This window comes from Canis aureus, chromosome 17 (assembly GCF_053574225.1).
Source record: "Canis aureus isolate CA01 chromosome 17, VMU_Caureus_v.1.0, whole genome shotgun sequence".
Taxonomy (NCBI): domain Eukaryota; kingdom Metazoa; phylum Chordata; class Mammalia; order Carnivora; family Canidae; genus Canis; species Canis aureus.
Genome location: NC_135627.1, coordinates 55,093,743 through 55,120,742, shown reverse-complemented (window position 1 = coordinate 55,120,742; position 27,000 = coordinate 55,093,743). Strand labels below are relative to the sequence as shown.

The 27,000-nt window shown below is 42.2% G+C and overlaps 2 protein-coding genes and 1 long non-coding RNA gene across 9 annotated transcripts in view; 2 read left to right on the top strand and 1 right to left on the bottom strand.

Moving 5' to 3' along the window:
• On the bottom strand, window positions 1–22,104 carry LOC144288024 (uncharacterized). The gene is made up of 6 exons (XM_077855604.1): window positions 21,953–22,104; window positions 20,789–20,866; window positions 20,225–20,364; window positions 3,421–3,563; window positions 1,870–2,119; window positions 1–1,216 (listed from the first exon to the last, which is right to left on the bottom strand). The coding sequence occupies exons 2-5, from the start codon at window positions 20,808–20,810 to the stop codon at window positions 1,954–1,956; spliced, it is 471 nt and encodes a 156-aa protein (XP_077711730.1). The 5' UTR covers window positions 20,811–20,866; window positions 21,953–22,104; the 3' UTR covers window positions 1–1,216; window positions 1,870–1,953.
• Window positions 15,085–19,970, top strand: LOC144288025 (uncharacterized). Its single transcript, XR_013355980.1, has 3 exons — window positions 15,085–15,309; window positions 16,868–16,935; window positions 18,257–19,970. It is a non-coding gene; the product is annotated as an uncharacterized LOC144288025 (long non-coding RNA).
• Window positions 22,105–22,340: 236 nt separating the features above from the next.
• Window positions 22,341–27,000, top strand: part of TSC22D1 (TSC22 domain family member 1) — a 131,099-nt gene continuing 126,439 nt past the window's right edge. For 6 of the 7 annotated variants that reach the window (XR_013355979.1, XR_013355977.1, XR_013355978.1 and 3 more), the window contains exon 1: window positions 22,341–25,585. Coding sequence is in view for 4 of the 7 variants with exons in the window: in XM_077855594.1 (XP_077711720.1) it covers window positions 22,683–25,585 (2,903 nt within the window). In the remaining 3 variants the exon portion in view is untranslated. The remainder of the gene's footprint in view (window positions 25,586–27,000) is intronic. The other variant, XM_077855593.1, reaches the window with a different exon arrangement.

The window sequence follows — 27,000 nt, the reverse complement described above, 5'->3', positions numbered from 1 at the left end:
AGTATTTTGCAAATATAATTTTATTGATTTTTCATAACAGCCAAATGTGATAAGAATTATGTCCCCTTTCACAGATGAGGTAAATGAGGCTTGAAGAAGATAAATAATTAAACCAAGTCACAAAGCCAGAAAGAGGTGGATCTGAGGTCTGACCTATAACCTCTGTCTCTACTGTAAATGCTCATTTGACGCTGGCATATTTCTGTCAACCAGGTGGGCTGTTCCCTGGCTTCCTCTGATAAAGGGCTGACTGATTTCATGATAAGATGGAAATACTAAATAGTAGATGATTATCTTTTCCATGGCAAATTCCTGAAGTCTCCATGCTCTAATTAAAGGAACTCACTTATAACAATTATATAACAGACTTAATGGTAGGCAGTTGGGTCAGTTGCTAGTTTAAAAAGGATGGATTCAGGAACATGTCTTCAAAAACCTGACAATGTGGACCACCAATTACCCACAAGGGTCAATTTGTTTAGGTGATACAATTTTGATATTAGATTTCTGGGACAAAGCAGGAACAATGCCAAAAATTTCAGTCACCATACCACATAAACTTTAAAGGGTGAGAAAAAGGCAAGAAAGGCAGAAAAGATAAAGGAAAAAAGAGAGAGAAACATATACAAAAGAGTGGAAAACATACAAAACAGTGAAGTGGAGAGGAGAAGGGAATGACACTCATTTGTTTTGTTGTTGTTTTGGGTTTACTTCCTTTAGCTACTCAGCTTTCAGTCCCCATTCTTTCAGTAATAGCCTCCCCATTTACTTTTTGGTAATTCCATACGCACTTTTGGATTCCATCTGGTGAGACTGTTGTTTGGGGACCCTGACTTCCCCCAGCCCCTGAGCAGAGTTGAACCTAGCTAAACCAGTCACATGCTCTCTTCCTGGAATCAGAATCCTTTGTTTCAGATGCAGCTGTTGAGAAGTTCATGCTGTGGAGACTCCTGTGAGCTATCTGGGTCTGTCCTTTCCACCACTGGATCTTCAGCCTCCTCTCCTCAATCCTTGGAACTTCCCAATTTTCCCAATAAATTCTTTCCTGGTTTAAGTTTATCGGAGGCAGCTACTCTTGTTTGCAACCAAAGAACACGAGCTGATATACTCAAGGAAGAAGGAGGCAGGTGGAAATCAATGCTGAAATTAAGATCTGGGATAAGATCCATTGAGAATCTGTTTTCAGTTCCCAAAGCAGTAGGTACTGGGATCAAACCTAGTTTAAATGAAACAAAGGACAAATTAGTGTTCAATCATCTCAGATCTCTAGGAGCAAATATACTCACTCTATAAAGTAGCGGAAGGCTTCCAAAAGGTAAGAGAAATATTCTTTTCAAGGATAACCTATTGTAGGATTGACATCACAATTTGGGGTACTGAAAAAGTGTTTCCTGCAAGGCAGAGGTTTACCTCAGTTTTTATTTTATAAGATTTCTGTGCCTTTGATAATTTCACATTTTGGCACGACTAAAGGATTTTTCCATTCAAATCAACCTCCTTCAACTTGGCTAGTCCCTCTTCCTCCCCCCTGACTTGCCCCGTGGGATTCTTTCTTTTCACTGCCAAGGATTAAATTCTCTGTGAAAGCCTTGAAGGCAATAGACATCTGTACAGGAAAGGAGATACAAAACTGTCCAAAAAGAGAGAAGCACTCCCAAAGCCTTAGTGAGAAAATAATTGAACTCTTATTCATATTGGGAAAAAGTCTGGTTTCAAACTGAGTTTTTTATTGACTTTTTTTTTCATAAAAGGATCATCGTTTATGTTGAATAAGAAAACGGTTATTGTTCTACTTTACCAAAGATGCTAAGTTTGCATGTTTTAAACATCAAACAAACATCTCCATAGAGAATGGCTTGCTTCCAATACCTGGTGAGCAGGCCAGACTTTCAGAGCAGCCCAGTTACACCAGTTCTGTGTTGATGGGTGAGCGATTCAAGATAGAAGGCTGAATTAGAATTCAGTCCTAATCCTGCTTAAGATGCTGGTTTTACTAGGTCTTAGCTTGATGGTCAGAAGACAATCCCACATAGCTCTAGTAGCACAGATCCATTGCTCCCTCTTCAAGCCACGAGCATGGAAGGCATGGGTGTTATTAGCAATGTGCAAATGGCAGATGCTGTGAGGACAAATGGAAAAAGACACATAGTATATAATGTCCACCTTAACTATTATCCTGTTATCAGTCCTAATCTCTCCACCTTATAAATATCTAACATTAATATTGTATTTCTGGCAGTTGATGAATGGAGTCCTATGTTGTATCAAACTACAGTGATTGTCAGTTTAGACAAGATGAGGGGATCATGTGAGAATGATATATTATCAGACTCTATCATCTCAACTTTAGTTAGTTCAGTCTATTAATCTAACAACTCATGGGAAGCTTGAGGCTGGAAACGAGGGAGTACGATTCATTGGACAAGAACTGAGTTCTAGATATGAACTCTTAGAAAATAGACTCTTGAAAATGTCTTCTCTTTGTGTTTATTTGCCATTGGGAAATGGTATCTTTTTTTCTTCCTTTTTACTCTGTGAAAATTTAGCTTGGGGGGAAAAATCACATAGGTTATTATGTCAGGTCTCCCAAATGGTTAGACGACTGACCCTTCAGTAAAAAAAAAAAAAAAAAGAAAGAAAGAAAACCTAAGGGTTCTTGGCTTTTCTTATAATTGCTCAGGCTCCAATTCTGTTGAAAAGTGAATGGAAAAGCTATTCTATGAAATGACTCTTTAATATTTGATAAATGAGTCAGTCTTGTGGGCCTATATGGTTGCAGCGGTCATGCTTCTCCGCTAAGACTGCATATGTTCACATGGGATGGTCATTAAGCAAGCCTTTTAAGATGACAGAACTCCATTCTTCTGTCTCATTTCCCAGAAAGAAGAATAATGGAATAAAGTCTGGAGAGTAAAAAGGGGAAGAAAGGGGGATACCCTCTTCCCCCACCACGGCTTTCTAACCTAGAAAGGCAACATCATTTGTGGCAAAGAGCTGCATTCTACGTGGCAAAATAAATGGGAGGTATTTATTACTAAATCTTCGTGACACTTTAATGAGATAGTGGGAGAATATTGTTATTAGGGCCTTAATGATTTGGGAAAATTGAGACAAAGGGATGCTGGAAAATATATTAAATATTACACTATTAATCTGAATTAAAAGACCAGAACTGGCTCAAATATTTTAGTTCAGGGAAAGGAACCTCAAGCTGGAGAGTGAATTGGATGATATAGACTAGATCCAGCTTTCACCTGGATTCAGATGTTATTTCCACTCTATTCCAAGTGAGATTTGCTTTTAACCATAACTAAGAGAGCTCTGGTCTCTCCCCAGAGAAATCAGGCTGTCAGACCTCTCTCTTGGATTTTTCTTCCCCACCACACACCCCCACACTCCATGTATGCCACACATACCTACCAGCTGCCCACCAAAACCAGCTGCCTCAGGACAGGGCTGTCAAGGGAAGTCCTCCTATGGATGGACAGCCCTTGGTGGCAGCAGGAATCCTCTGCATGATTGTCCCTATGGCCTCGATTCTGACTTTGGGCTCTGGCCCATGTCTGGCGAAAGGAAATACATACCCATTGTAGAAAACATGAAAAGTACAAATTTTTTTTAATTGCTTACAATCTCACTACCCAGAGTGATCACTGTCAATATTTTGATATAGTTTTTAAAAATTCAATCTAACTAAGACATGTAAGTTGGAGTCACACTATATATGCACTTTTGTTTTTTTTTTTTTTTTAAAGATTTTATTTATTTATTCATGATAGTCACACAGAGAGAGAGAGAGAGGCAGAGACACAGGCAGAGGGAGAAGCAGGCTCCATGCACCGGGAGCCCGACGTGGAATTCGATCCCGGGTCTCCAGGATCAGCCCCAGGCCAAAGGCAGGCGCCAAGCTGCGCCACCCAGGGATCCCTATATATGCACTTTTGAATCCTGCTTTACTTCTCTCTTTTTTTTTTAGCTTTGTATGTGAGGATTTCTCCGTGTTATAAAAACATTCTTTGTAATTGCTACCCACATCTATTATATATAAAAAAAATAATGATTATAGAGATCAAGGAAAAACCAGAAAACGGAAGGAGAAAAAAATAATCTAAAAGTTGAAGATGGAGGAATGATTGTTATAATCACCAATTTATGGAGTAGGATGTTCAAGGAAAAAATTAGGAACTGGTACATAAGGAATGAAGCTGCTTTGACAAATGTGTAAAATAACAAAAAGATAGTTGTTAGCACAGGTGTAATATATAATATTTAAATACCAAGAAAACAATTGCTATTGTGTAGCATCGAGTTATATTGGTAAGATTAATTAATGCAGTTTTACTAAATAATAAGGAAATGCCTACATTTTAAAAAGATGCCTAGAGAAAATATGTAAAAGGGAGCTCATTAATTGTAAGAATAATAATATTCTTAACATGGCATTGCACGTTAGATTCCCTTTGTGAGCTTTAGTGAGGAGTTAGAAAAAGAGGCAAATGACAGTCTGTTAAAGGCAGAACTAAAAAAAAAAAAAAAAAAAAAAAGACAGAACTGTCTATTTCCTCCTCATCCCTGCCAAAGACTATTATTCTCAAGGACAAGAAAAAAATGTGGTAGTATTTGAAGCTCTAGCATAGTATTTTGTGTTCACTGGAGACTGATTCTGATACCACCAGCCCCTCCCTCCCTTTGCTTCGGGCTCTCTCCCACTTCCCAGTTACAGCCAAGGGGTGGGCTAGAGCTGAGAGGACAGGACCCTGGAGAAGGCTGTGGCTTATTGCGAAGATGATGGATGGGCTCCCGGGTCACAGAAGCTGCATTCCAATCCAAGAGTTGTCACCACTAGCTGTGTCACCTGGGCAAGTGACTCAAACTGTTTACGGTTTCCTTTCCCCCTTTATATAGTGGAGATCATGAAATCTATTTCTTATGGGATGTTAAACAAAAATTGGTTGTTATTTATAGTTCATTTTTATTTTTCCATATCTCCCCTCCCACCCCCTGCTTTTTTTTTGACCATGGAATTGTAGTTCACTTCAACAGTGATTCTAGTTTCTTGTTCATTTCATCTTTATAATCAATCCACTAAATTTATGCTATGATGAGCCAGAAAGATTCTCTCATCTCAGGACTTGCCATTTGATGTTTAATAAAGCTTATAGGCTCATAGGTGGCACTAATAATATTCTTTAAACATTCATTAAACAAAAATTCCCTCATTAAATTTTTTTTATTGTAGGGTACCTGCTTGGCCTAGTCAGTTAAGTGTCTGCCTTCTGCTTGGGTCATGATCTCAGGGTCCTGGGATAGAGTCCCAGTTCAGGCTTCCGGCTCAACAAGGGTCTGCTCTCCCTCTCCCTTAGTGTGCACTCTCTCTCTCTCTCTCTCTCAAGTTAATAAAATCTTTTTTTTTTTTAAGATTTTATTTATTTATTTATTCACGAGAGACACAGAGAGAGAGAGGCAGAGACACAAGCAGAGGGAAAAGCAGGCTCCATACAGGGAGCCTGAATGTGGGACTCAATCTGGGATTCTGGGATCATGCCCTGAGCCAAAGGTCAGACGCTCAACCACTAAGCCACCCAGGCGTCCCAAGTTAATAAAATCTTTAAAAAAATAAAATAAGAACTTCCCTATATTAAAAAAATAAATAAAGAAAGAAGTAAATTTTTTATTGAGAGCCTTATATGTGCTAGGCACTATGCCAAATAATATGGCTAGAAATGAATAAATCCTAGCTGGATAAGAAAGTTAACGAGATGATGTCCAGTATATTTAGAAAAATATATAATTTATAATGGAAGGAAGCTAGTAAAAATTGGATTCTCCGTATAATATAAGTTAATGACAATGTTCTTTAATTTTAGGAAACTTTTTGATGGGTAAGAATATGAACTAAGAAACTGGAAAGGTGGGGCACTTGGGTGGCTCAGTCAGTTAAGCGTCTACCTTTGGCTCAGGTCATGATCCCGGGGTCGTGGGATGGAGCCTCATGTCAGGCTCCCTGCTTGGTGGGGAGCCCCTTCTCCCTCTCCCTCTGCTTCTCTCCTGTTTGTGTGCACTCTCTTGCTCTCTCTCTGTCAAATAAATAAATACAATTAAAAAAAAAAACTAAACAAAAGAAATTGGAAATGTAAAATGAAGTGATAATCAGGAGACTTAATTTTAGCCCATACATTAGCTATACAATTTTGTGCAAGGCATTTAATTTTTTCTCTAACAGTACAATGGAATTCAGGGTCGCAAAACAAATAAATCAAATACTCTCCTAAATAACTCATGGGTTCAAGAGGAAACCACAATGGAAATTATAATTAGAAGGGTAATTAGAAAGGTAATGGTGATTAGTATTAATTAGAATGAAGTGAATGTATGTAAATGAATTTAAAATAAAAGACAGATTGAAAGTAATTGAGCTACAAATGCATCTCAAAAAGCTAAGAAAAAACAAAGTAGAAAAAGAAAATAATGAAAGTAACAATAGAAAGTAAGGAAATAGAAAAATAATAAAAATATAGATCATTAACAAAAGCAAGATCTCATTTTTGGAAAGAATCCAGATAAGGCAATTTATGAAAACTGGCAATTTATGGGCTAACCTCACTTAGATGCCATTTAGATGCAAAATTTCTAAATTAAGTAGTAAGAAATCATATCCAATAATGTATTAGTCTGTATGTATGTATGTAGTGTGATTAATGGTACAGCCATTATGGAAAACAGCATCCAATAATGTATTAAAATCATTTCTAACAATTTATTAAAATACAGTGTGATTAATGGTACAGCCATTATGGAAAACAGTTCTTAAAAAAATTAAAAATGGAATTACCATAAGATCCAGCTATGGCACTTCTGGTTATATATCCAAAAAAACTAAAAGAGTATCTTAAAGAGATATTTGCACACCCATGTTCATTGTAGCACTATTCACAATAGTCAAGGGGAGGAAGCAACTCTAATACCTATTAACAGATGAGTGAATAAAGAAAATGTGAAATATACCCATAAGGGAATATTATGTAGCCTTAAAAAAAAAGAGGGAAATCTTGTCACATACTACAACATGAATGAATCTTGAGGCTGTTATGCTAAGTGAATTAAGCCAGTCACACAAAAAAATATTGTATGAATCCACACATAGGACATGTCTATAAGGTAGTCAGAAGCATGAAAACAGAGAATAGAAAGGTGGTTACCAAAAGCTGAGAAGAAGGGGATAGCAGAATTAGTGTTTAGTGGGTATAGAGTTTCAGTTTTACAAGACGAACGTGTTCTAAAGATTGGTTGCACAACAGTGTGAATATATGTAACACTACTGACCCATACCCTTAAAAATGGTTAATAATGTAATGTTATATGTTTTTGCCATCTCACTGACATGAGATTATGTGATTTTGGCACAGTGGATTAAGAAAAAAAATGATCGGGATCCCTGGGTGGCGCAGCGATTTGGCGCCTGCCTTTGGCCCAGGGCGCGATCCTGGAGACCCGGGATCGAATCCCACGTCGGGCTCCCGGTGCATGGAGCCTGCTTCTCCCTCTGCCTGTGTCTCTGCCTCTCTCTCTCTCTCTATCATAAATAAATAAAAATTAAAAAAAAGAAAAAGAAAAAAAATGATCATGGCATAGTGGATAATACTCAGACACTGGACTGAAATGGCCTGGGTTCCAATCCTACTTCTACCACTTATCTATGTAACTTTGGGCAAATTACTTTTTTGTCCTTTAGTTTTTCATTAAAGTAAAGATAAAAATAGATCATAACACCTCAACCCAAATAACAACACAAACATCGTGAGCAAGTGGGTTTATCCCAATATCTGTCAGTCTAATCCACTGTATTAAGAGATAAAAGAATCAACAGATGCAGAAAAATGTTAAAATTCAACACTTGAAATGTTTTTCTCTAAGACTTATGTGGCTTTTCTTTCCCTTCCCTTAGGCCTCTGCTCAGTTGTCATCTTATCAGTGAGGCCTTTTCAGACCACCCTGTATACACTAACACCCTACTGCACCCTATCTTCTAACCCTGCCTTACATATCTTCACAAAAGCACTTCCTAGGCATAAAGATAATGGAAGAAACAGCAAAGAAAAAATAGACAAATTTGACTACTTGAAAAGGTAAAACTTCTGGATGCCAAAAAAAATAAAAAAATAAAAAGCAAAACTAAAAGGCAAATTTCAAAATTGAGGAGAGTATTTACCAGCAATATAACTGGAAAAGGGAGTTCATAGAGAATAATAAGAAAACTTTTATAGAAAGAGTTGGCAAAACCTGTATAGAAAGAGTACTCAGAATAATCCATTGCAGAACATGAATTAGTGACTCGAATTAGAAAAAAAACAACAACAAAACTTCAACCTCACAGAGAGACTAAGAAATTGAAATAAAGGGATGGTTTTAAAAAGAAGTTTTTGAAATTAGAATGATTTTTTTAAAGAATATAATTCGTGTGATAAGATGGGCCCTTGTGCCCTGCTGGTGAGAATATAAAATGATTCACATTTTCTTATATGAATGGTGTTTTGCTGGGTAACAAGTTACTATTATACTTAGCAGCTCAAAGCAACAAATATCTATCATTTCACCGTTTCTGCAGATCAGAGACCCAGGAACTGCTTAGCCTGCTGCGCAGGTAGGGCAGTTTGCAGCTGGGGGTGGTCCCTGCAGGCTCCATGGAGGCCCGAGAAACTACTTTTAGGCTCACTCATGAGGTTTAGGCCAGAATCAGTGGCTCATGCCTATTGGCCAAGAACCTCATCCTTGCTATGTGGACTTCTCCAGAGGCTGCCAGCCTGTCCCCCAGCCTGGCAGCTGAGTTCTCTCAGGGCTAGTGACTCGAGAGAAAGTGTGACCAAGACAAGTCACAGTTTCTTTTATAATCTAACCTTGCAGGTGACTTATCATCGCTCTGCTGTATTCTCTTAGTCACATAGACAAATCTTGGTAAATATGGATAGGGACGACCTAAGGGTTTGAAGACCAGGAGGCAGGGATATTGAGGGCCTTCTTGATGGCTAGTTGCCACATTTCTTTAAGCAATTCATCAATATTTAAAAGTTTGTATCTGAGACGCCTGGGTGGCTCAGCAGTTGAGCGTCTGTCTTTGGCTCAGGACATGATCCCGGGGTTCTGGGATCGAGTCCCACATTGGGCTTCCTGCATGGAGCCTGCTTCTCCCTCTGCCTATGTCTCTGTCTCTCTCTCTCTGTCTCTCATGAATAAATAAATAAAATCTTTAAAAATAAATAAAAATTAAAAAATAAAAGTTTATATCTACCCTTCAATAATGTTAGGTAATTACATCCCCAGCAATTTTTTTTCTAAGAAAGTAATCATGTATGTGGACAAATAATATGCCTAAGCATGTTTAGTATATCATTTTTATAACAGTATAATCTGGGAATCATTTAAATGTGTAATAACAGAGGATTTATTTATCAAATAATGGTAATACCATATGATGGACTATAATGGATCCATCAAAAGTGGTGATTTTTGGAAGAATTTTCATATCGTGGGGAAATGATATAACGCTTAGGACATTATAAGGCAGGGCATGTACATTTATACATAATATGCCGATTATGTAAAAATTAAAATAATTATGTTTTAAAAAAGATGGACATATCCTAATGCAGCAAGAAGATAAAACAGAATATATGTACTATCCCTGGCCTCCCCTCTCCCCTACACAAGCTAAACCTGGATCTACTTATAAAGAAATAATCAAACAGATCTAGCTTGTGGGATGTAGTGAAAAATGACTGGTCTGCAATCTTCAAAAAATGTCAGTATCAGAAAAGATAGAAAAAAACTAATTCTATACTCAGGAGAAGACAGTAATGATATACAATGATGTTTAGGAGTCCAGGTTCTGTATGTCTGGGCTTCCTTTTTGTACGATGAAGATGTACCTGCCTCTCCCACCCTCCCCCAGAATGAATAAAAATAAAGGAGCTAAGTCAGAGACAGGCATGGATCCTTTATTTTCCTTATTTAGGTAATTTCTATGCCCAACATGGGGCTTGAACTCACAACCCCAAGATCAAGAGTCTCACACTCTACTGACTAAGGCAGTCAGATGCCCCCAGAAGTGGATCCTTTAAATGCAAAGAGGTTTGGTAAGAGAGTGGGTCTGCTTAATCTTTCAGATAACTTCTCCTAGCTGCTCTCCAACCTTCCCCAGGCACCTGAAAGTTCTGTGTTAATTCAAAATTCTAGGGGCACTTGGCTGGCTCAGTAGAGCACATGATTCTTAATCTCAGGGTCGTGAGTTCAAGCCCCACGTTGGGTGTGGAGCCTACTTAAAAAAATGGATAAATTAAAATAAAATAAATAAAATTCTATTCCCGTGTGGCTTTTCTGGACATTACCTCTGTATCCCTAACTAAGTACTTGCTCCACTACTGACCCTATTATTCTTTCATGACCTGATTATTGCACATTACTGCTGTAATATCCTCTACTGAAATATGATTATAGTCATTCCTGAATGTTCTGTTAGAAAGTCTGTAGGCATAAGCGGAGTTCCACATTAAAAATGAGCTACAATTTAGACAAGTCTTTAATAAATGTTTGTGGGCAGAGAGACCTCATTGAAACAAAAGCAATCAATTCTTGTTATCTTTGCTATTAGAAGAAAGCAATAGTGGAATTCTTCCAAAACAGTGCATAAAGTATAATACTTTAATGGATTTTCTCCCCCTCAATGGATTTGCCTGCCTAAACTTTTTTTTTTTTTTCTTTTGGTCTAGACCAAATTTCTAATGATTTCACATCCCTTTGCACACATTTGTAGTTTGGGGATGGGGGACTCCACTGGTGTTGATTGAGAGGTTCAGGATGGTCTAGGAATGCAAACTGCCCTTGGGAAATTCACATGCAAATAACGAGGTGGAGATTGTAGCCTAAATACTGATCAAAATGCAATTCAATCTGTGCCATAGACTTCACGCTCTTCTGGCCCTTGGGACAACCACAGTCACGTCAATGGAATGGGGGCCTTTCCTGAACTGGACAAGCAAGTCTAAGCTTTTAAAAAGTTCCCTAGTTTCCTTGTTGAAAATGGAATTTAAGCTTATGTTTTAGAAAACTTCGTGTTAGTGCTTTAAAAGTGGAGCTGATGACTTACTACTGTTACTTATTTTAAACAGAAAACGTACTTTTTAAGTCTTTCTCCTTAGGAATATTCCATCTGTCCCTGTAAGGATAATAGGCTGCCATGTAATAAAATTGATGAATGTTAAATACATAGGGACTCAGGACTTTTATTTTATGCAGGGTTGTTTGCTATCATGTTTATCAGGGAACAAGTAGCCTCAAAGAATCTTTTAGTACATTGTTACTCTCCCTGCTTTCTGCTATGTTTGGTGTATTTTCCCGGTCATTTTAGTAATATTGTTAGATTTAGAACATAGAGGCAAATGTCTACCGTGAAAAAAAACAAAGAAACCAAAGCAAAAACCCAACAACGAAAAATTAAGGCATCTAACAATACTTATACACTTACTAAGAATGAATGATCAAAATAAGGAGCGATAATTGCAGTTTTTTACATCTGTACTGGGCACTACCAGATGCTCATTTCCCAGCAGATGTGTTCATCAATGAGGAATCATAGTTTTTCAACTACAATGCTACTATTATTTCACATTGAAATTATTCTTTTTTAAAAAAGATTTATTGAGGGCAGCCCGGGTGGCTCAGCTGTTTAGCACCACCTTAAGCCCAGGGCTTGATCCTGGAGACCCGGGATCGAGTCCCACATCAGGCTCCCTACATGGAGCCTGCTTCTCCCTCTGCCTGGGTCTCTGCCTCTCTCTCTGTGTCTCTCATGAATAAATAAATAAAATCTTAAAAAAAAAAGATTTATTGATATAAGTCATCTCTCCACCCAACATGGGGCTCAAATTCAGACCCTGAGATCAAGGGTCCCCTGCTTTACCAACTGAGCCAGCCAGGTGCCCCACATTGAAATTAGTCATCTAATTTCTAAAGCTCCATATTGTGCCAATGTAGTTGGGGGATTAAGAAGTGTTTACAATAATTTGAAAGTCTCTAGTTACTTTTAACCTGGAGGAAGAATGTCTTTGGTGAAATACGAACCAAATTGTTCTCCTGTTCCTTTCCATTTGCCCTTTGTTTACAATAAGGTTATGCAAATATATCTAAGCTGGGGGTAAGGGGTGGGGGAAGGTTATCTCTTTTTGTGCTTCCAGAGATATATAAAAGACTATTGTATAGGCAATTTCATCTAATAAAGGGCCCACAGTAGTTATTCACTTAATGACACTGAAGTTGGATCGTCTTAGCTTTCCTGTCCTTAGTTCTTCTAAGGGGAACAAAACCCCACATTTCCTATCTTCTAGTTGTTACCAATACAGCAGCCCACAAATTATTACATACTTTTAGTTAATTCAACTTTAAGTACTTTTCAGGGGAGAAAAACCATATTTTAACCTAACGAAGTCAAAAATATCTGCAATACAACTCAGATAGGATCAGCCATACTTGTTAATATGCATTTGTGAGATGTTGAATGTTTTTTCTTTTAATTAGTCGATACGCTTTTATTTGCTTTTATTGTCTATGTTTTTGCAGCAGTATTATTCATGAAGTAGAACTCATGTCCTTAGGATGGATAGCAAGTGGTGTTATTATGTGGCTGCTGCTGCATAATATTCACAAAGAAGTAAATGAAGTATTATACTATTTTGGGGTTTCATCAACGTGAAGCTGGGTTGTAATTTCGATTTCTGAAGTATGATTAGGGGAATGGCAGTGGGGGGGAGGGGGAGCAGGGAATGGGAAGGGAAGAGAGAGAAATGGCAAATAAGGCATTTGTTATAAAATCTATTCGACATTCAAAAAAATGTTGACTTGTAGATCAAAGCTATTTGAAAATACATGAAGGTCTGAGTCTTAAATGAGTGACTCATCTGGTACAACTAGTAATAAGATGAATGCTAAGTTAATGTCTTATTAGAACAAAGTTATTGGAAACAGTGCCAAAAGACTATTTTCTTTGGACATTTTAATAATGCAGAGCTGGGTGGAAATGGTGAATTGCCTCCTCCGAAGATTCTACAGATCTGAGAGGCTCTGGGGTCAAAATATCCCTGTTCTTCCAAAAAAAGAAGCAGCATAAAGAAGTCCTATTTTCAGGCAGCTACTATGTATTCACTAGGAATATACTAGAGCTACAGAATAATTACGATTAAAAAAGAATTTACTGGGGGCGCCAGGGTGGCTCAGTTGGCTAAGGGTCTGCTTTATGCTCAGGTCATGATCTTGTGGCCCTGGGATCCAGCTCCTCATCGGGCTTCCTGCTCAGTCAGAGGTCTGCTTCTCCCTTTCCCTCAGCCACTCCCTACCGTCGCGTGTGCTCTCTCTCAAAAAAATAAAATAAAAAAAAAAGAATTTACTGACCGCTTGCACACTGTGCTAAATAAATATTACGTATTCAATTTAGAAACATATCCATAATGATCAGCAAGGTAGCTTCTTTTATTTTTTTTTAAGGTTTTATTTATTTATTCATGAGAGATAGAGAGAGAGGCAGAGACACAGGCAGAGAGAAAGCAGGCCCCCTGTGGGGAGCCCACTGTGGGACTCAGGACTTGATCCTGGGACCCTGGGATCACAACCTGAGTGAAAGGCCAACGCTCAACCACTGAGCCACCCAGATGCCCCAGTAAGGTAGTTTCTTTATTCTAACCTAAGTTATATAATCGAAGGCGGTTTTTATTATTCTGACAATTGTAGGGGAAGAAAAATAATTTTCCCTCTACCCTTCTGAGTTCTTAGCTGAGACCCTTGTAAAAAAAAAAAAAGGGAGAAAAACAAACAAATTTATTAACATGCTTACCTCCTGTATACATGGAAGGCACTCAGGAAAAATGAGTTACTCTGAGGTGTCTTTAGAATTCAGGATTAAGTGCTATCTTAAGAGGGAAAGGGTAGGGGAGATAGAGGAGAGTGAATGATTTTTGGGAAAGATGAATGGGCCATTAGAAGAACAGATGGGAGGTATGATAGTTTGTGACAAAGTCTGAGTATGGTGTCAACTTGAAGTCACTTCTTCATGACAGTTGGTTGAGGAAACTCCAGGGGAGGGCATTTATGATATCTGAGTTCCTTTTGGAGAATATGTCTTCAGGCAGATAAAAGGAGTTCATAGATAGTCCTGCATTTGCTTTTTAAGTGCCTGTAACTCAAAATATCGATATACCAAAGCAGCATGTGGTGGCATGTCCTATTACCCTTTACAATCATAAGTAAAAGAAAAAAGGATATTTCGTGTAGGAAGAAATGCAAAAATAATAGCAAAACCCTCATTTGATATTAATACTTCAAAATGGAAGTTTTGACTAATAGGAAGCTAGTAAATTTTTTAGACATATTAACTAAGTCAAGCTTTAAACAATGGATCATTTTATCTGAAATTACTCTACTTATTGTAGGCTTTGTAGGAGGTCTGTGACTAGTCATGCCAAGTAAGTTCTTAGAAAATAGTTCTGGGGTTCATCTCACTGGAAGAAGCACATCAATTCTTCACATCCTTAAACAAGGATGGAAAGAATGCATTTCCAAAATCCACAAAGGCTGAAGATTCCAGTTCTCATCAGTATTTAACAGGATGCCCTATCCCTAAACAAATGCAAAGCTGTCAGAAAAGGAGAGATTCAACTCATATCTTCTTACTGTTTTCACTGGACTTTGCTGCTTACAGAAAAAATAAAATGCTTTGGGCATGATGTTCCATGAAAAAGAGTAGTCAGCAAGTTGTTATAGGCTTAGATTGGACAAGGAGAATTTTACAGAGATCAAGTAAAGAACAGAGAAGGAAATTTAATACTGTTGAATGCCCTTGACCAAAATTTTGATAATGAGCTTATTTCCTAATGTCATAATTTCTGAACTTAATGTTCTTCAGAAACATCTTGTGAAAAGTCTAGTAGTAAAGTTCATGTGATAAGTTATGTTGACAATATTATTATATAATGCAGGATTTATGAAATTCTTTGTAAGTACTTGTTGAGTACCTATCATATGCCTGACCAAATAAAGAAAATTTAGCTCCTTTCTCAAGATGCTTTTTATTGGAAGGATTCCTTTCAAAATTCTTTTTTTTTGTAAAGATTTTATTTATTTATTTATGAGAGACACACACAGAGAGAGAGAGAGAGAGAGAGAGAGAGAGAGAGGCAGAGACACAGGCAGAGGGAGAAGCAGGCTCCATGCAAGGACCCCGATGAGGGACTCGAACCCAAGAATCCGGGATCAAGCCCTGAGCCAAAGGTAGGTGCTCAACTACTGAGCCACTCTGGCGTCCCTCAAAATTCTTGTTTTTATCGAATAATTTGGGATCAATGTTGGGATAATATAAATATTACCTAATTTATTACCTATTCAAATATGTATTGATATAGGTGTAATTTAACAACCATTTTTATAATGTCAGTTCTGACTTGAATAAGGAGTATGTTTAGAAACTCTTTAATAAATAAAATCTTAAAAAAAAAAGAAACTTTAAACATCAAAGGTAAGTCACTGAATCAGCATTATCAATGTGATCCCATTCCTATCTATAAATAACTAGGGCAAAAGAGCACCTGGACCTTCTCTTCCTTTTTTTGATGGAAAGCTTGGTTGGCATTTTTGCAATTAACTTTATGTTTAACCTCAGTTATATACTTAATTATCCTGAGTTTAACAAGTGTGTATAGCATGTAATAAAACAAATCAATTATGTTGGGCTTTTTCCTCCTAAATTCCATCTCACACTTTACTTTGAAATTCTAACCTCTCCTCTTTAAATCATTCTAATTTTATCCTTCATATAGAAAGGTTTTGTAAACATCTTCCATATGTAAGCAATACTATTGCCTGTAACATTACGTGGTTGTTAACATTAATGGATTTTATCTTATGCTTCTGTCTCCAATTATCTTGTGTACATCTAAGATTTTTTTCTTAAGATTTTATTTATTTATTCATGAGAGACACCCAGAGAGAAGCAGATACACAGGCAGAGGGAGAAGCAGGCTTCTGGCAGGGAGCCTGATTCAGGACTCGATCCCCAGACTCAGGATCAGGACCTAAGCTGAAGGCAGCTGCTCAACCGCTGAGCCACCCAGGCATCCCTCTTCTTTTTTTTAAAGGTATTACAATAAGAAAAGATTTTGGCCTTTAATGAATTCCTGTTTTTCTTCTACAATGAAATTAACTGGAAATGTCAATTTAAATGTTACTAAAAACTACCTTATCAGTTTTTCTTTTTAAACATAAAGTCAGAACAGAGGGCAAAAATGAATGACCAAAGGAAAATTTTATATTAAGGAATGACTTCAAAAGCCATTCCTTTTCCCTTGAGCTTTGAGACTTGAGATACACCTAACTGTTCATGAACCTAATCTTTAAATACAAAGAAACACTGGCTGCTATGATTTGTACTTTTTGACCTGGTTTTGGTTCATGCACGGTAGAAGGACAGACGTCTTATTAGAATTATGATACAAACAAAAATAATAAATGTATTTATTTCTATAATTTTATTCAAAAAGATGTACAAATACAAATTGGTCCTTAGAACATATTGAAAAGGCTAGATTACTATTGTCTCTATTCTGCAGGCACTCATGTTCAATAAATGCTAATTGCTAAAATGGGAAAACATTTATCTTGTCCTATATAGACAGCGTTCCTCAATTATGTATGATTAATGCCTTTTTTTTCAGCCGACATCTGCTTTTGATCAGTGAAAGATCATCCAACTTACTAAATCGTTGTTCTGTTCGTTTATGTCCAGTTCCTACATGACCACAGTAGAGTCTGAAATATGTACACTCTTTCTTAGAATGTCTCTGCATCGGGAGAAAAGGATGTTCCCAGATCCTTTGGAGACCTCATTAGAAAAATCAAAATGTGAGTACTCTGTAGAAAGTTAACTTGGGAGCTAGAATTGGCAGGAGCCTGATCTAACAAAGTGGCTGGAGGCAGCTGTGAGGGGTGGTTACACTACAGCCATTTGCATCACAGTCTCAGCACTTGCCAACTTGTGAGACCTCAACCTCTGGGCACCTCACTTTACTTATTTGTAAAGTGGGGTGGGGTAATTATAGTCCCTACTTTATACAGTTGTGAGGATTGAGATAAAACACTTAAAGCATTTAGAACAATGTGTAGTACAGAGTAGGCATTAAGTAAATATTAGCTCTCATCTGGGGAGATTTGGAGTGTTATTTGACTATAGACTTAAAAAAACCCCTAAATTAACAAATTACTTCTTTTTGCATTGTCACTTCATGGTTCTGTAGCAGAAGTTAGGATTTTTTTTCAATTGTGAGAAAATTCTCTAAATTAACACATTCATAAGTCAGAAAAGACTATAGCAGAATCTGTAACATTTATATTTGGTCAAACAGGCAAAAAGTCTTTTATCCTCTTCATGAAGAAGAAAAGCTGTATGTAATTAGTGTGTGTGCAGCATATCTTTCTTGGCATTCAAAAGCATTAAAAGAACACTCATTGATTTCCAAGAAAGTTTTGAAAAAAAAAATACCAGTCCCTAGAGTTCAGACTGCTTTTTTAGAAAAATCTCTCCACCCAGAGGCATGGAATCTGAAATTTAGAGGACCTGAGTATCCAGACTTGGGTATAAACTATGGACAAGTTATTTAACACCTCTGTGATCACTTCTAAAATGAGAATGTCTTTTCCTTCAAAGGGTAGAATTAATGTGTATCCGTGTGCCCTCTGAACCATAAATTAAGATTTCTGAATTCAAACTTCTTTTGTTTTATAAGAATATCTCCTTTGAGGATATAAAATTGTGTCACTGATCAGAAACATACTTGTATTAAAAAATTAAATGCTGCAAAAATTAATTAAAAGCTAAACTGCACTTATGGAAATTTGAATGAGAAATTTCAAAATAAGCATTTTGTGCTATTTACAAAAGTCAAATAGCATACACTATTTCTGGTCTCATTTAAAAATTTTTCTAGAGAGCGAATTGATTTATAAACATGCTGTAATATCCCTAAGCATAAGTTTCTGCATTTGTAAAAATGTGTGACTTTTTTTTTCAGATGGTATTTAAAGTTACAGATAAGTAATACTGATAACTGAAGCATTGGTTAGCTAGAATTATTAGGCATCTTTTCTGTACATGTTTTTCTTTAATATCTGTCTTTTCACTCATTGCTGTTCTGAGTGTTCAGTATTCTCCTCCTGCCCTTTGAAGGCATTACTTTTGGAGAATCACTTGGTTTTAAAGACCGACCCATTTCACAAGGTAAGTTGTGTCATAATGTTCAGCAAATTTTCTATTTCATGGCAGGAAAAAAACACTAAACACAGCCAAATACACGTTTGTTTTCAAAGTCGCAGTAACTAGATTTAAGTGAACACTGCACTACAGTCAACAGAGAGTAATTCAGAGCTACACCTTCAGAATGTAAACGGGAAATTCAGTCTTTCAAAAGGCAAAGGAGAACTCTACTAAGTTCAAAGGATTTAATGACTTCATTACATATAGCACTCAGCATTTCATATTAATGTAAAAAAATCCAGACTTTTAAAATTAAAAGGTGGTAACATAAAGGCACCTGGCTGTTCAAGTGCTTCTGCTTGTTTTAATGTACTTAAAATGGCCACAGAAATGCTGGCAACTGAGAGATCCAGAGAGGTTTCTAAAACTCAGGTTTCCATAATCGCAGAGTTGATCCTTGTATCTTACTGGGGCTTGATGCAGCCTAAACAGGAATTTGGAAGTGATATGACAGACAAAAATGAAATACGTTTGAAAAGGCCATATTTTCCTATGACTTACATTCTCCTGGAAGTTTTTTCTTTTTTTGAACTTCCTTTTAAAAGAAATAATACTACCATCCTCCCTACCCCCAACAAACCAGCCCAAAACAATATCCTTTACTACTACTGGTTATCAGAACGAGTATCTGCTTTCGTAGGGCTGTCTCAACTTATGGTCAACTTTGGATAAGACTTTATTATATGTTTCATCTGCTTCTAATCCTATCAGCACAATCATAGAGGGTATTTAGGGTCCAAGGGTGTGTGTGTGTGTTGAGCTGTTGTTGTTTGGGGTTATTTATTTTTGTTTGGGGTAATTTAAAACTTGGACCTAACACAACATTTTGAGAGATCAAGTACATTTTTTTTTAAGAACATTTTCTTTCATAGGAGTCCAAAGAAACATATTTTGTCTATCTACATCCCATTGCAGGTTCAAATGGCTAGGATAGTTTCTATTTTCCATTCACAAACTATTAAATAGTATGTTAGATTTGCATTTCAATCATGGATGGCAACCATTAACCACCAGTTTCACCTGCAATGAGAATTGTCGGATATTAAAAAAAAATTATTTTTGTAAAATACACGAATGGCCATGGGTATGTAAAAATACATTCACATATTCATTAATATACCACAAGTGCCATTTCTTCAAACATATTTCATTTTTATTATCACACCATTTTCAATATTTGTGGTCACCTACTTTGTACCTAGCACGGAGCTCCACATTAGCAATTTAAAGTAAAAAAAAAAAAAATGTATTCCTGCGTTTGGGTTCAGTGGGGGAGACCACAGAAAAAGCAACAATATATTATAACTTTGACACAGGATATACACAGGGTGTTGAGGGTGCATTTTTATTCAGTGGTACAAGAGAATGGTGACTCTGTGGGATGGAATGAAGAAAATGTAGAGAAACCTAAAGCTAACGTGCCGAATGGACAACTAGATGTCTATCAAACTGTGCAAGAGACTACAGCTCTTTATGCTCAAACAAGCTCCTGAAGTCGGATTATTACCCCACACAGCTGTGAGATCTCCTAAATTAGAGGTCTAACCATAAAAGTTTAGTCCTCTAACAACCTAAGCAAAAATAAATAAATAAATAAATAAATAAATAAATAAATAAATAAATAAAACTTTCTCTCTAGGATTTTCCCCTACCAGTTTGTTGTTTAATTCCTGGGAGAGGAGCACATTCCCGCTTAGTAGCACATTCTAGCTTAGAGCTGGAATGTTTCGACGGGTAGTGCTAGGGAAGCAACTTCCAGTAAACTGCCTCCAATCAGACCTGACGTTGCTTCTGCAGAACTGTGTTCAGACCGTGCAGGGTTTTTTTTTGTTTGTTTGTTTTGTTTCAAACTGGAATTGCAGATGGCTTTTTCTTTTTCACCTGTAAAAGGTGGTCTTCATTGATCACTGCATCTGTGTGGCCACCAGGACTTCGGTCTTGTAAGTCCAACCCACAGGGGTGGGGTGGGGTGGGGGCTATAGCCTGGACGAAAAGGCTTGCATGCTGGAGATCAGCTCCACCTGTTGAGGTCAATTAGTTTACAGGGGCTAGAGGCTGCGGCTTCCCTCCAGGTAGGGATGGGTAGGGATGGACTGCAAGCAAGCACGCCCTCTCCAGACCAGAGCCTGCCCGGGAGGAACCCCGGCAGCTAAGAGCAAGCAGCTGCAGCAGCTGCAACAGCTGCAACAGCTGCCGGGGCTGGCGCACCCCGGCCCGTCGAAGGGCGAGGGGACCGCATGGCAGTCACCACCGCACTGCACAAAAGGCAGCACCTATCTAGGAGGCGCTGGGGCCTGGCGCGGTCCGCGGAGCTCGGGGCGCAGGAGCGCGGGGGCGGGGGGGTGGGGGGTGGGCGAGCTCCGCCTGCAGGGGGCCGGGGGCGCGCCCAGGTGCAGCGGGGAGGGAGGGGGGTGGTGGTGGGAGGAGGAGGGCTCCGCCACGCGCCTAGGAAGAAAGCCTGACTCATGTCGTGTCGTGGCGGTGGCGGCGGGCTCCTGGGAACTGCAACTCGTGATGCTGTTGCTGCGGAGAAAAGCCTCATTACCCATTCCGCGGGCGGGCAAGGGCGGGGGGGGGGGGGCGGACACCCACCCCCTCCCCGGGGCGCGCACTCCCGGGCCCCGCCCCGCCCCGCCGCGCCCCCTCCCCCTCCCCTGCCGCGCGCCCGCCCGCGCCCGCGCCCGCGCCCGCGCACGCGCACCGGCCGCGAGCGAGAACAGAGCGGACACACCTAACCTGCGCGCGCGCGCCCCGCGCCCCGCCCCCACTCGGGCCGAGCCGCGCAGCCCGACCCGGATCCGCTCCCCCGCCCGAAGCGCCCCTCCCCTCCCTTCCCCTCCCCTCTCTCCGCGGCCTCGGCGCCTCCGCCAGCCTTCGGCAATTTCCGGCGCTCGGCGAGGCCCGAGGCCCCGCCGCCGCCTCCTCCGCGGGACCCGGCTTTCTGTCTGCGGCGCCGGGGCGCATGCGCAGACGCCATCTTCCTCCGTCTCCTTTGCCTGCCCCCTCCCCCTCCCCCCTGCCGCCGCCGCCGCCGCCTCCTCCTCCTCTCGCCGGCGGTCGCCCCTCCTCCTCCTCGTCCTCCTCCTCCTCCTGCGCTCGGGCGCTGGTCCCTCCTCTCCCGCTGCCGCGAGAGACTGGGGGACGCGGCGGAGCCGGAGGAGAGCACTAGTAACAACCACCACGGCCCCCTCCCCGCCCGCCCGCCCTCCGCACCCACCCACTCGCCGACACCGGCCAACCCCACCTCCCGTTCCTTTGAACGGCGTCGGCTGCAGTCGCTTGCACCAGCCCGTCTGGCCCCCAGCGCCGCCGAGGAAGGAGCCGCCCGCGAGGACGAGGACGAGGACGAGGACGAGGACGAGGAGCCGAGCGGCTCGCAGCCCGCCGCCGCCCCCCGGGGAGGCCCGGGCGCCGGCCCCTTCCTCCCCGAGGACGCGTGCCGAGCCGAGGCGCCTGCCCCGAGGGAGGAAAATGCTCGGGCTCCATGGCTGCCAGTGATGGAGCGGTCCCTGCGCTCCCGCCGCCGCCGCCGCCGCGCCCCGGCCGTGCTCCGCGAGGACCCGGCGTCCCTGCGCGCCCGCCCGCGCCCCGTTGCTGGGCTCACCGTACCGGGCGCCCCGCCGCCCCGCTCCGAGCCTCGCCGCCCCGGCCCCGGCCGCGGCCAGCGTCTGCTCACGGAACAGCCGCCGCGAGCCCAGGGGGTTTGAAAGGGTCCGCGGGGCGCGGGCGGGGAGGGCCGAGCGGGGCCGGCGGGGCCGGGAGGGGACAGGCTTGAGCGACCCTGAGCTCGGGGCTCGGGGCTCGGGGGCGGCGAGGGGACGGCGGCCCCCGCTCCGCGCCGCCTCGGCCGGTGCACGGCGCCCGGGAGGCTCTTGCAGCGGCCGCCGCCGCAGGGGCTGCGGTGCCCCCGAGTCGGCCGGAGAAGGTGGGCATTTCTCGGCTTCCCCACCTCCTCCTCCCCCTCGTCTCCACCCCACCCCACCCCCACCCTCCCCTGCCCCCTCCCTCCTGCCCCGCACCCCACGTGAAGGCGGACTAGAGAGGGGGGTGTGAGACTAGAGGGGAAAGTGAATGGCGGAGGACTGAAGGGGTCCCCCCCGCTCCCCCACCTCTCGGGCCGCCCCGTTCACCCTCGTTCATCCTCCCTTCCCGAAGCTCGCCCTCGAAGGCAGGAGCGGCCGGCGCCTTCTGCTGAGGAGGAGGAGGAGGAGGAGGAGGAGGACCCGCGCCGGGCGGAGCGTCAGGTCCCGTTTTCCTCCCCGGCGTCTCGAATACAAAGATTACGGTGCAGAAGAAGGAAATTGCACTCGCCTCCTCCGCCCCCCCGGCCCCCGACACAATGCACCAGCCGCCCGAGTCCACCGCCGCGGCGGCCGCGGCCGCTGCAGACATTAGCGCTAGGAAGATGGCGCACCCGGCGATGTTCCCTCGAAGGGGCAGCGGCGGCGGCGGCGGCGGCGGCGGCGCCTCTGCGCTCAGCGCGGCAGGTACCGGCGTCGGTAGTAGTGTCACATCTTCCGAGGATTTTCCGCCTCCGTCGCTGCTCCAGCCGCCTCCCCCCGCCGCATCCTCCACGTCGGGGCCGCAGCCTCCGCCTCCACAAAGCCTGAACCTCCTCTCGCAGGCTCAGCTGCAGGCACAGCCCCTGGCGCCGGGCGGGACTCAGATGAAAAAGAAAAGTGGCTTCCAGATAACCAGCGTCACCCCGGCTCAGATCTCCGCCAGCATCAGCTCCAACAACAGCATCGCCGAGGACACGGAGAGCTACGACGACCTGGACGAGTCCCACACGGAGGATCTGTCTTCCTCCGAGATCCTCGATGTGTCACTTTCCAGGGCGACCGACTTGGGGGAGCCTGAGCGCAGCTCCTCAGAAGAGACTCTGAATAACTTCCAGGAAGCCGAGACACCTGGGGCAGTGTCTCCCAACCAGCCCCACCTCCCGCAGCCTCATCTGCCCCACCTTCCCCCCCAGAACGTTGTGATCAATGGGAACGCTCATCCTCACCACCTCCATCACCACCATCACATTCATCACGGGCACCACCTCCACCACGGGCACCACCATCCATCCCATGCCGGCGTGGCCAGTCCACCCATTCCCGGAGGGCCACCCTCAAGCCCGGGATCCAGAAAACTCTCTGCCCCTGGAAGCGCCGACAGCGTTGCACCAGCTGCACCGACTTCTGCTGTATCATCGGGAGGCTCACCTGCATCCGTAATGACTAATATCCGAGCTCCAAGTACTACTACCGGCAGTATAGGTATAAGTTCTGTTACTGGCGCTACTACGGTGAATAATGTTAACATCACTGCTGTGGGTACTTTTAATCCTAGCGTGACAAGCAGCATGCTTAGTAATGCCAGTATAAATGCGAGCAATATCCCTAGTGCTGCTAGTGCGAGTGTCGGGCCTGGAGTTAGCAGCGGTGTGAATGTGAATATCTTGAGTGGCATGGGCAATGGTTCTATTTCTTCCTCCGCTGTTGTTAACAGCGCCCCTAATGCAGCTGCAGGGATGACTGTGGGATCAGTTTCCAGTCAGCAGCAGCCACCGACAGTTAACACGTCGAGGTTCAGAGTTGTGAAGTTAGATTCTAGTTCTGAACCTTTTAAGAAAGGTAGATGGACTTGCACCGAGTTCTATGAGAAAGAAAACGCCGCACCTGCTGCAGAAGGTGTGGCGATGAATAAAGTGGTGGAAACTGTAAAACAAAACCCAGAAGTGACTTCTGAGAGGGAGAGCACTAGTGGGAGTTCAGTGAGCAGTAGTGTCAGCACACTGAGTCACTACACAGAGAGTGTGGGAAGTGGAGAGATGGGAGCCCCTACTGTGGTGGTGCAGCAGCAGCAGCAGCAGCCAACTCTTCAAGGTATGGCTCTTCAACAGATGGATTTCAGTAGCTCTGGTCCTCAGAGTATTTCAGCAGTCAGTATACCACAGAGTATTTCTCAGTCACAGATCACACAAGTACAGTTGCAGTCGCAAGAACTGAGCTATCAAAAGCCAGGTCTTCAGCCTGTCCCTCTGCAAGCCACTCTCAGTACCGCGACGGGTATCCAGCCATCACCTGTGAATGTGGTTGGTGTAACTTCAGCTTTAGGTCAGCAGCCTTCCATTTCCAGTTTGGCTCAACCCCAACTGCCATATTCTCAGCCGGCTCCTCCAGTGCAAGCTCCCCTTCCAGGGGCACCACCCCAACAGTTACAGTATGGACAACAGCAACCGACTGTATCTGCACAGATGGTCCCAGGCCATGGTAAACCGGTGACTCAGAATCCTACTTCAGAGTATGTGCAGCAGCAGCCGCCGCCGCCGATGCTCCAAACAGCGGTGTCCTCGGGACAGCCCAGTGCTGCGAGCGTGGGAGCAGGATCGACCGTGATTCCTACGGCCCAGCCACAGAGCATCCAGCTGCCAGTGCAGCCCACCGCAATCCAAGCACAACCTGCAGGGGCCTCTGGCCAGCCTGTTGGCCAGGCTCAGACGGCAGGATCTGTGGTACCTACTGGCGGTCAAATCGCAAATATTGGTCAACAGGCAAACATAGCTACTGCGGTGCAGCAGCCCTCTACCCAAGTCACACCTTCAGTTATTCAGCAAGGTGCTCCTCCGTCTTCACAGATAGTTTCACCTGCTCAAACCGCGATTATTCATCAGGGAGTTCAAACTAGTGCTTCGAGCCTTCCTCAACAATTGGTCCTTGCACCCCAAAGTACCTTGTTAACTGTGCCTCCCCAGCCGCAAGGAGTAGAATCAGTAGCTCAAGTTTCGCAGCAGTTGCCTGCAGTTAGTCCTTTGCCCTCTGCTAGTAGTATTTCTGTTACAAATCAGGTTAGTTCAGCTGGTCCTTCTGGAATGCCTTCTGCCCTAACAAACTTGGTTCCACCACAGAATATAGCACAAACCCCTGCCACTCAAAATGGTAATTTGGTTCAGAGTGTTAGTCAACCTCCCTTGATAGCAACTAATATAAATCTGCCTCTGGCACAACAGATCCCACTAAGTTCTACTCAGTTCTCTGCACAATCATTAGCTCAGGCAATTGGAAGCCAAATTGAAGATGCCAGGCGCCCAGCGGAACCCTCCTTAGTTGGCTTACCTCAGACTATCAGTGGTGACAGTGGGGGAATGTCAGCAGTTTCAGATGGGAGTAGCAGCAGCCTAGCAGCCTCTGCTTCTCTTTTCCCGTTGAAGGTGCTACCGCTGACGACACCCCTGGTGGATGGCGAGGATGAGAGGTAAGATTATGCCGTGTTTCTGCAGACATTCAACGGATTCAGAGTAGTGAATCTATTGAGTAGCTTTGTACATGCACAAAATTTGTCGAGAGCATTACCTCTTTTTTTCATTTTTGTGTGTGAAAATCGTTTTCGTGGTAAGTTTCCTAGAGCAAGAGTGTCATGGAATGGTTTCAGAGTGGAGATAGCAGGTGGGTGTAAGTATGCAAACTATTTGACAATAGTTATTGAGTATTAAGTATAGGTCTGAGGGCACCAGGTGTTTTTTTGTTATGCTTTTTAAAGGGATTTCTTACAGAAGATTTTTGCTAACCTATATTAATAGTTCATCCATTCCTTTGAATTACTAAAATACTTATGATCATCTCTGGGGGCTGGAGGCGGGCGGGGGGGTGCTGTGGTTCCCACGAATGTTTCTCCTTTTCACTTCTACTGTGTTTGATCTTAGTCTGCAAAAGATAATGTTACCTGCTTTTCCTAGTCAGACATTATAGGAAAGATGACCTAGTCTGGGTTATATAGGTTACCCTTATACTGTAATTGACCAACTTTTGTACACTTATTTAATGGTCATTTTATCTGAACCGAAGAGGAATGGGAATCTTAGAAAGTATGTCATGGGGGAGGGGGGCTTACACTGTCAAAATAACCAGATTTATCTTTGATAGTGGTAGTCTGTACATTTTATTTTCCCTTTTGTATAGTGGATCAAGGTGGTAGCCATTTTAAAGAATAAGGAAAGTCTTGAAGGGTTGGATTTATAGGGGCATGGAAATAAGACTTTGTTCTCCTGTTAATCTATTCCACCTGTTCCCTTCTTTGCCAAAAAAAATACATAAGGCCAAAAAAAAAAAAAACACTATTAAACCAGTGTTTTCATGATTGAATTGGAAATAATGCTCTAACCATGCCACTGAATCAAATTGTGTCCTTTAAGCTGACTGATTAGAAAGTTGTGAAATCTCTAATGATTCTACATGGCTTTTAAACAAAGTTGATTTTTTAAAGGAATGTTCTTGTCACAGATTTGCAGGTCTGTGACTTAACCTTGATCAAAATAGCATCATAGGGAGTTAATGACCAAGGCTATTTATTTTAGCCATGCAACTCGGAATAAGCTCTAAAGACATTTAATTATTTTAGTATTAGTTGGAGATTTTTGTGATGGAACTTTCATCAAACCAATTGGAAATTTATATCCTAAATGTGTCTTTGTGGTTTTCACCTTGGAAAAATTGAGAGTATTTCAAAAGAATTGCAGTTTTTAGAAAAAGAGAACAAAGGCCAAATGTTCCAGTGAGGTTTTCACGATACATATATTTTTTTAATTACTTAAGAGATGTTAGTTAAAAGTATGGTTAATTGATATAATTTAAAATCTTGTCTTTCAGGATTTTTATAATTTTTTCAGGAGT

Excerpts from the sequence above, each read along its gene's own strand:
- LOC144288024 (XM_077855604.1), bottom strand. The coding sequence starts at position 20,810 with ATGAGTCAGGCTTTCTTCCTAG. Across the intron at positions 20,365-20,788 it reads GAGTCAGGCTTTCTTCCTAG|GTGGAGCTGATCTCCAGCAT; the intron begins GCGCGTGGCGGA and ends TGACCTCAACAG. Across the intron at positions 2,120-3,420 it reads CTGGTTTTGGTGGGCAGCTG|CATCTGCCATTTGCACATTG; the intron begins GTAGGTATGTGT and ends TTGTCCTCACAG.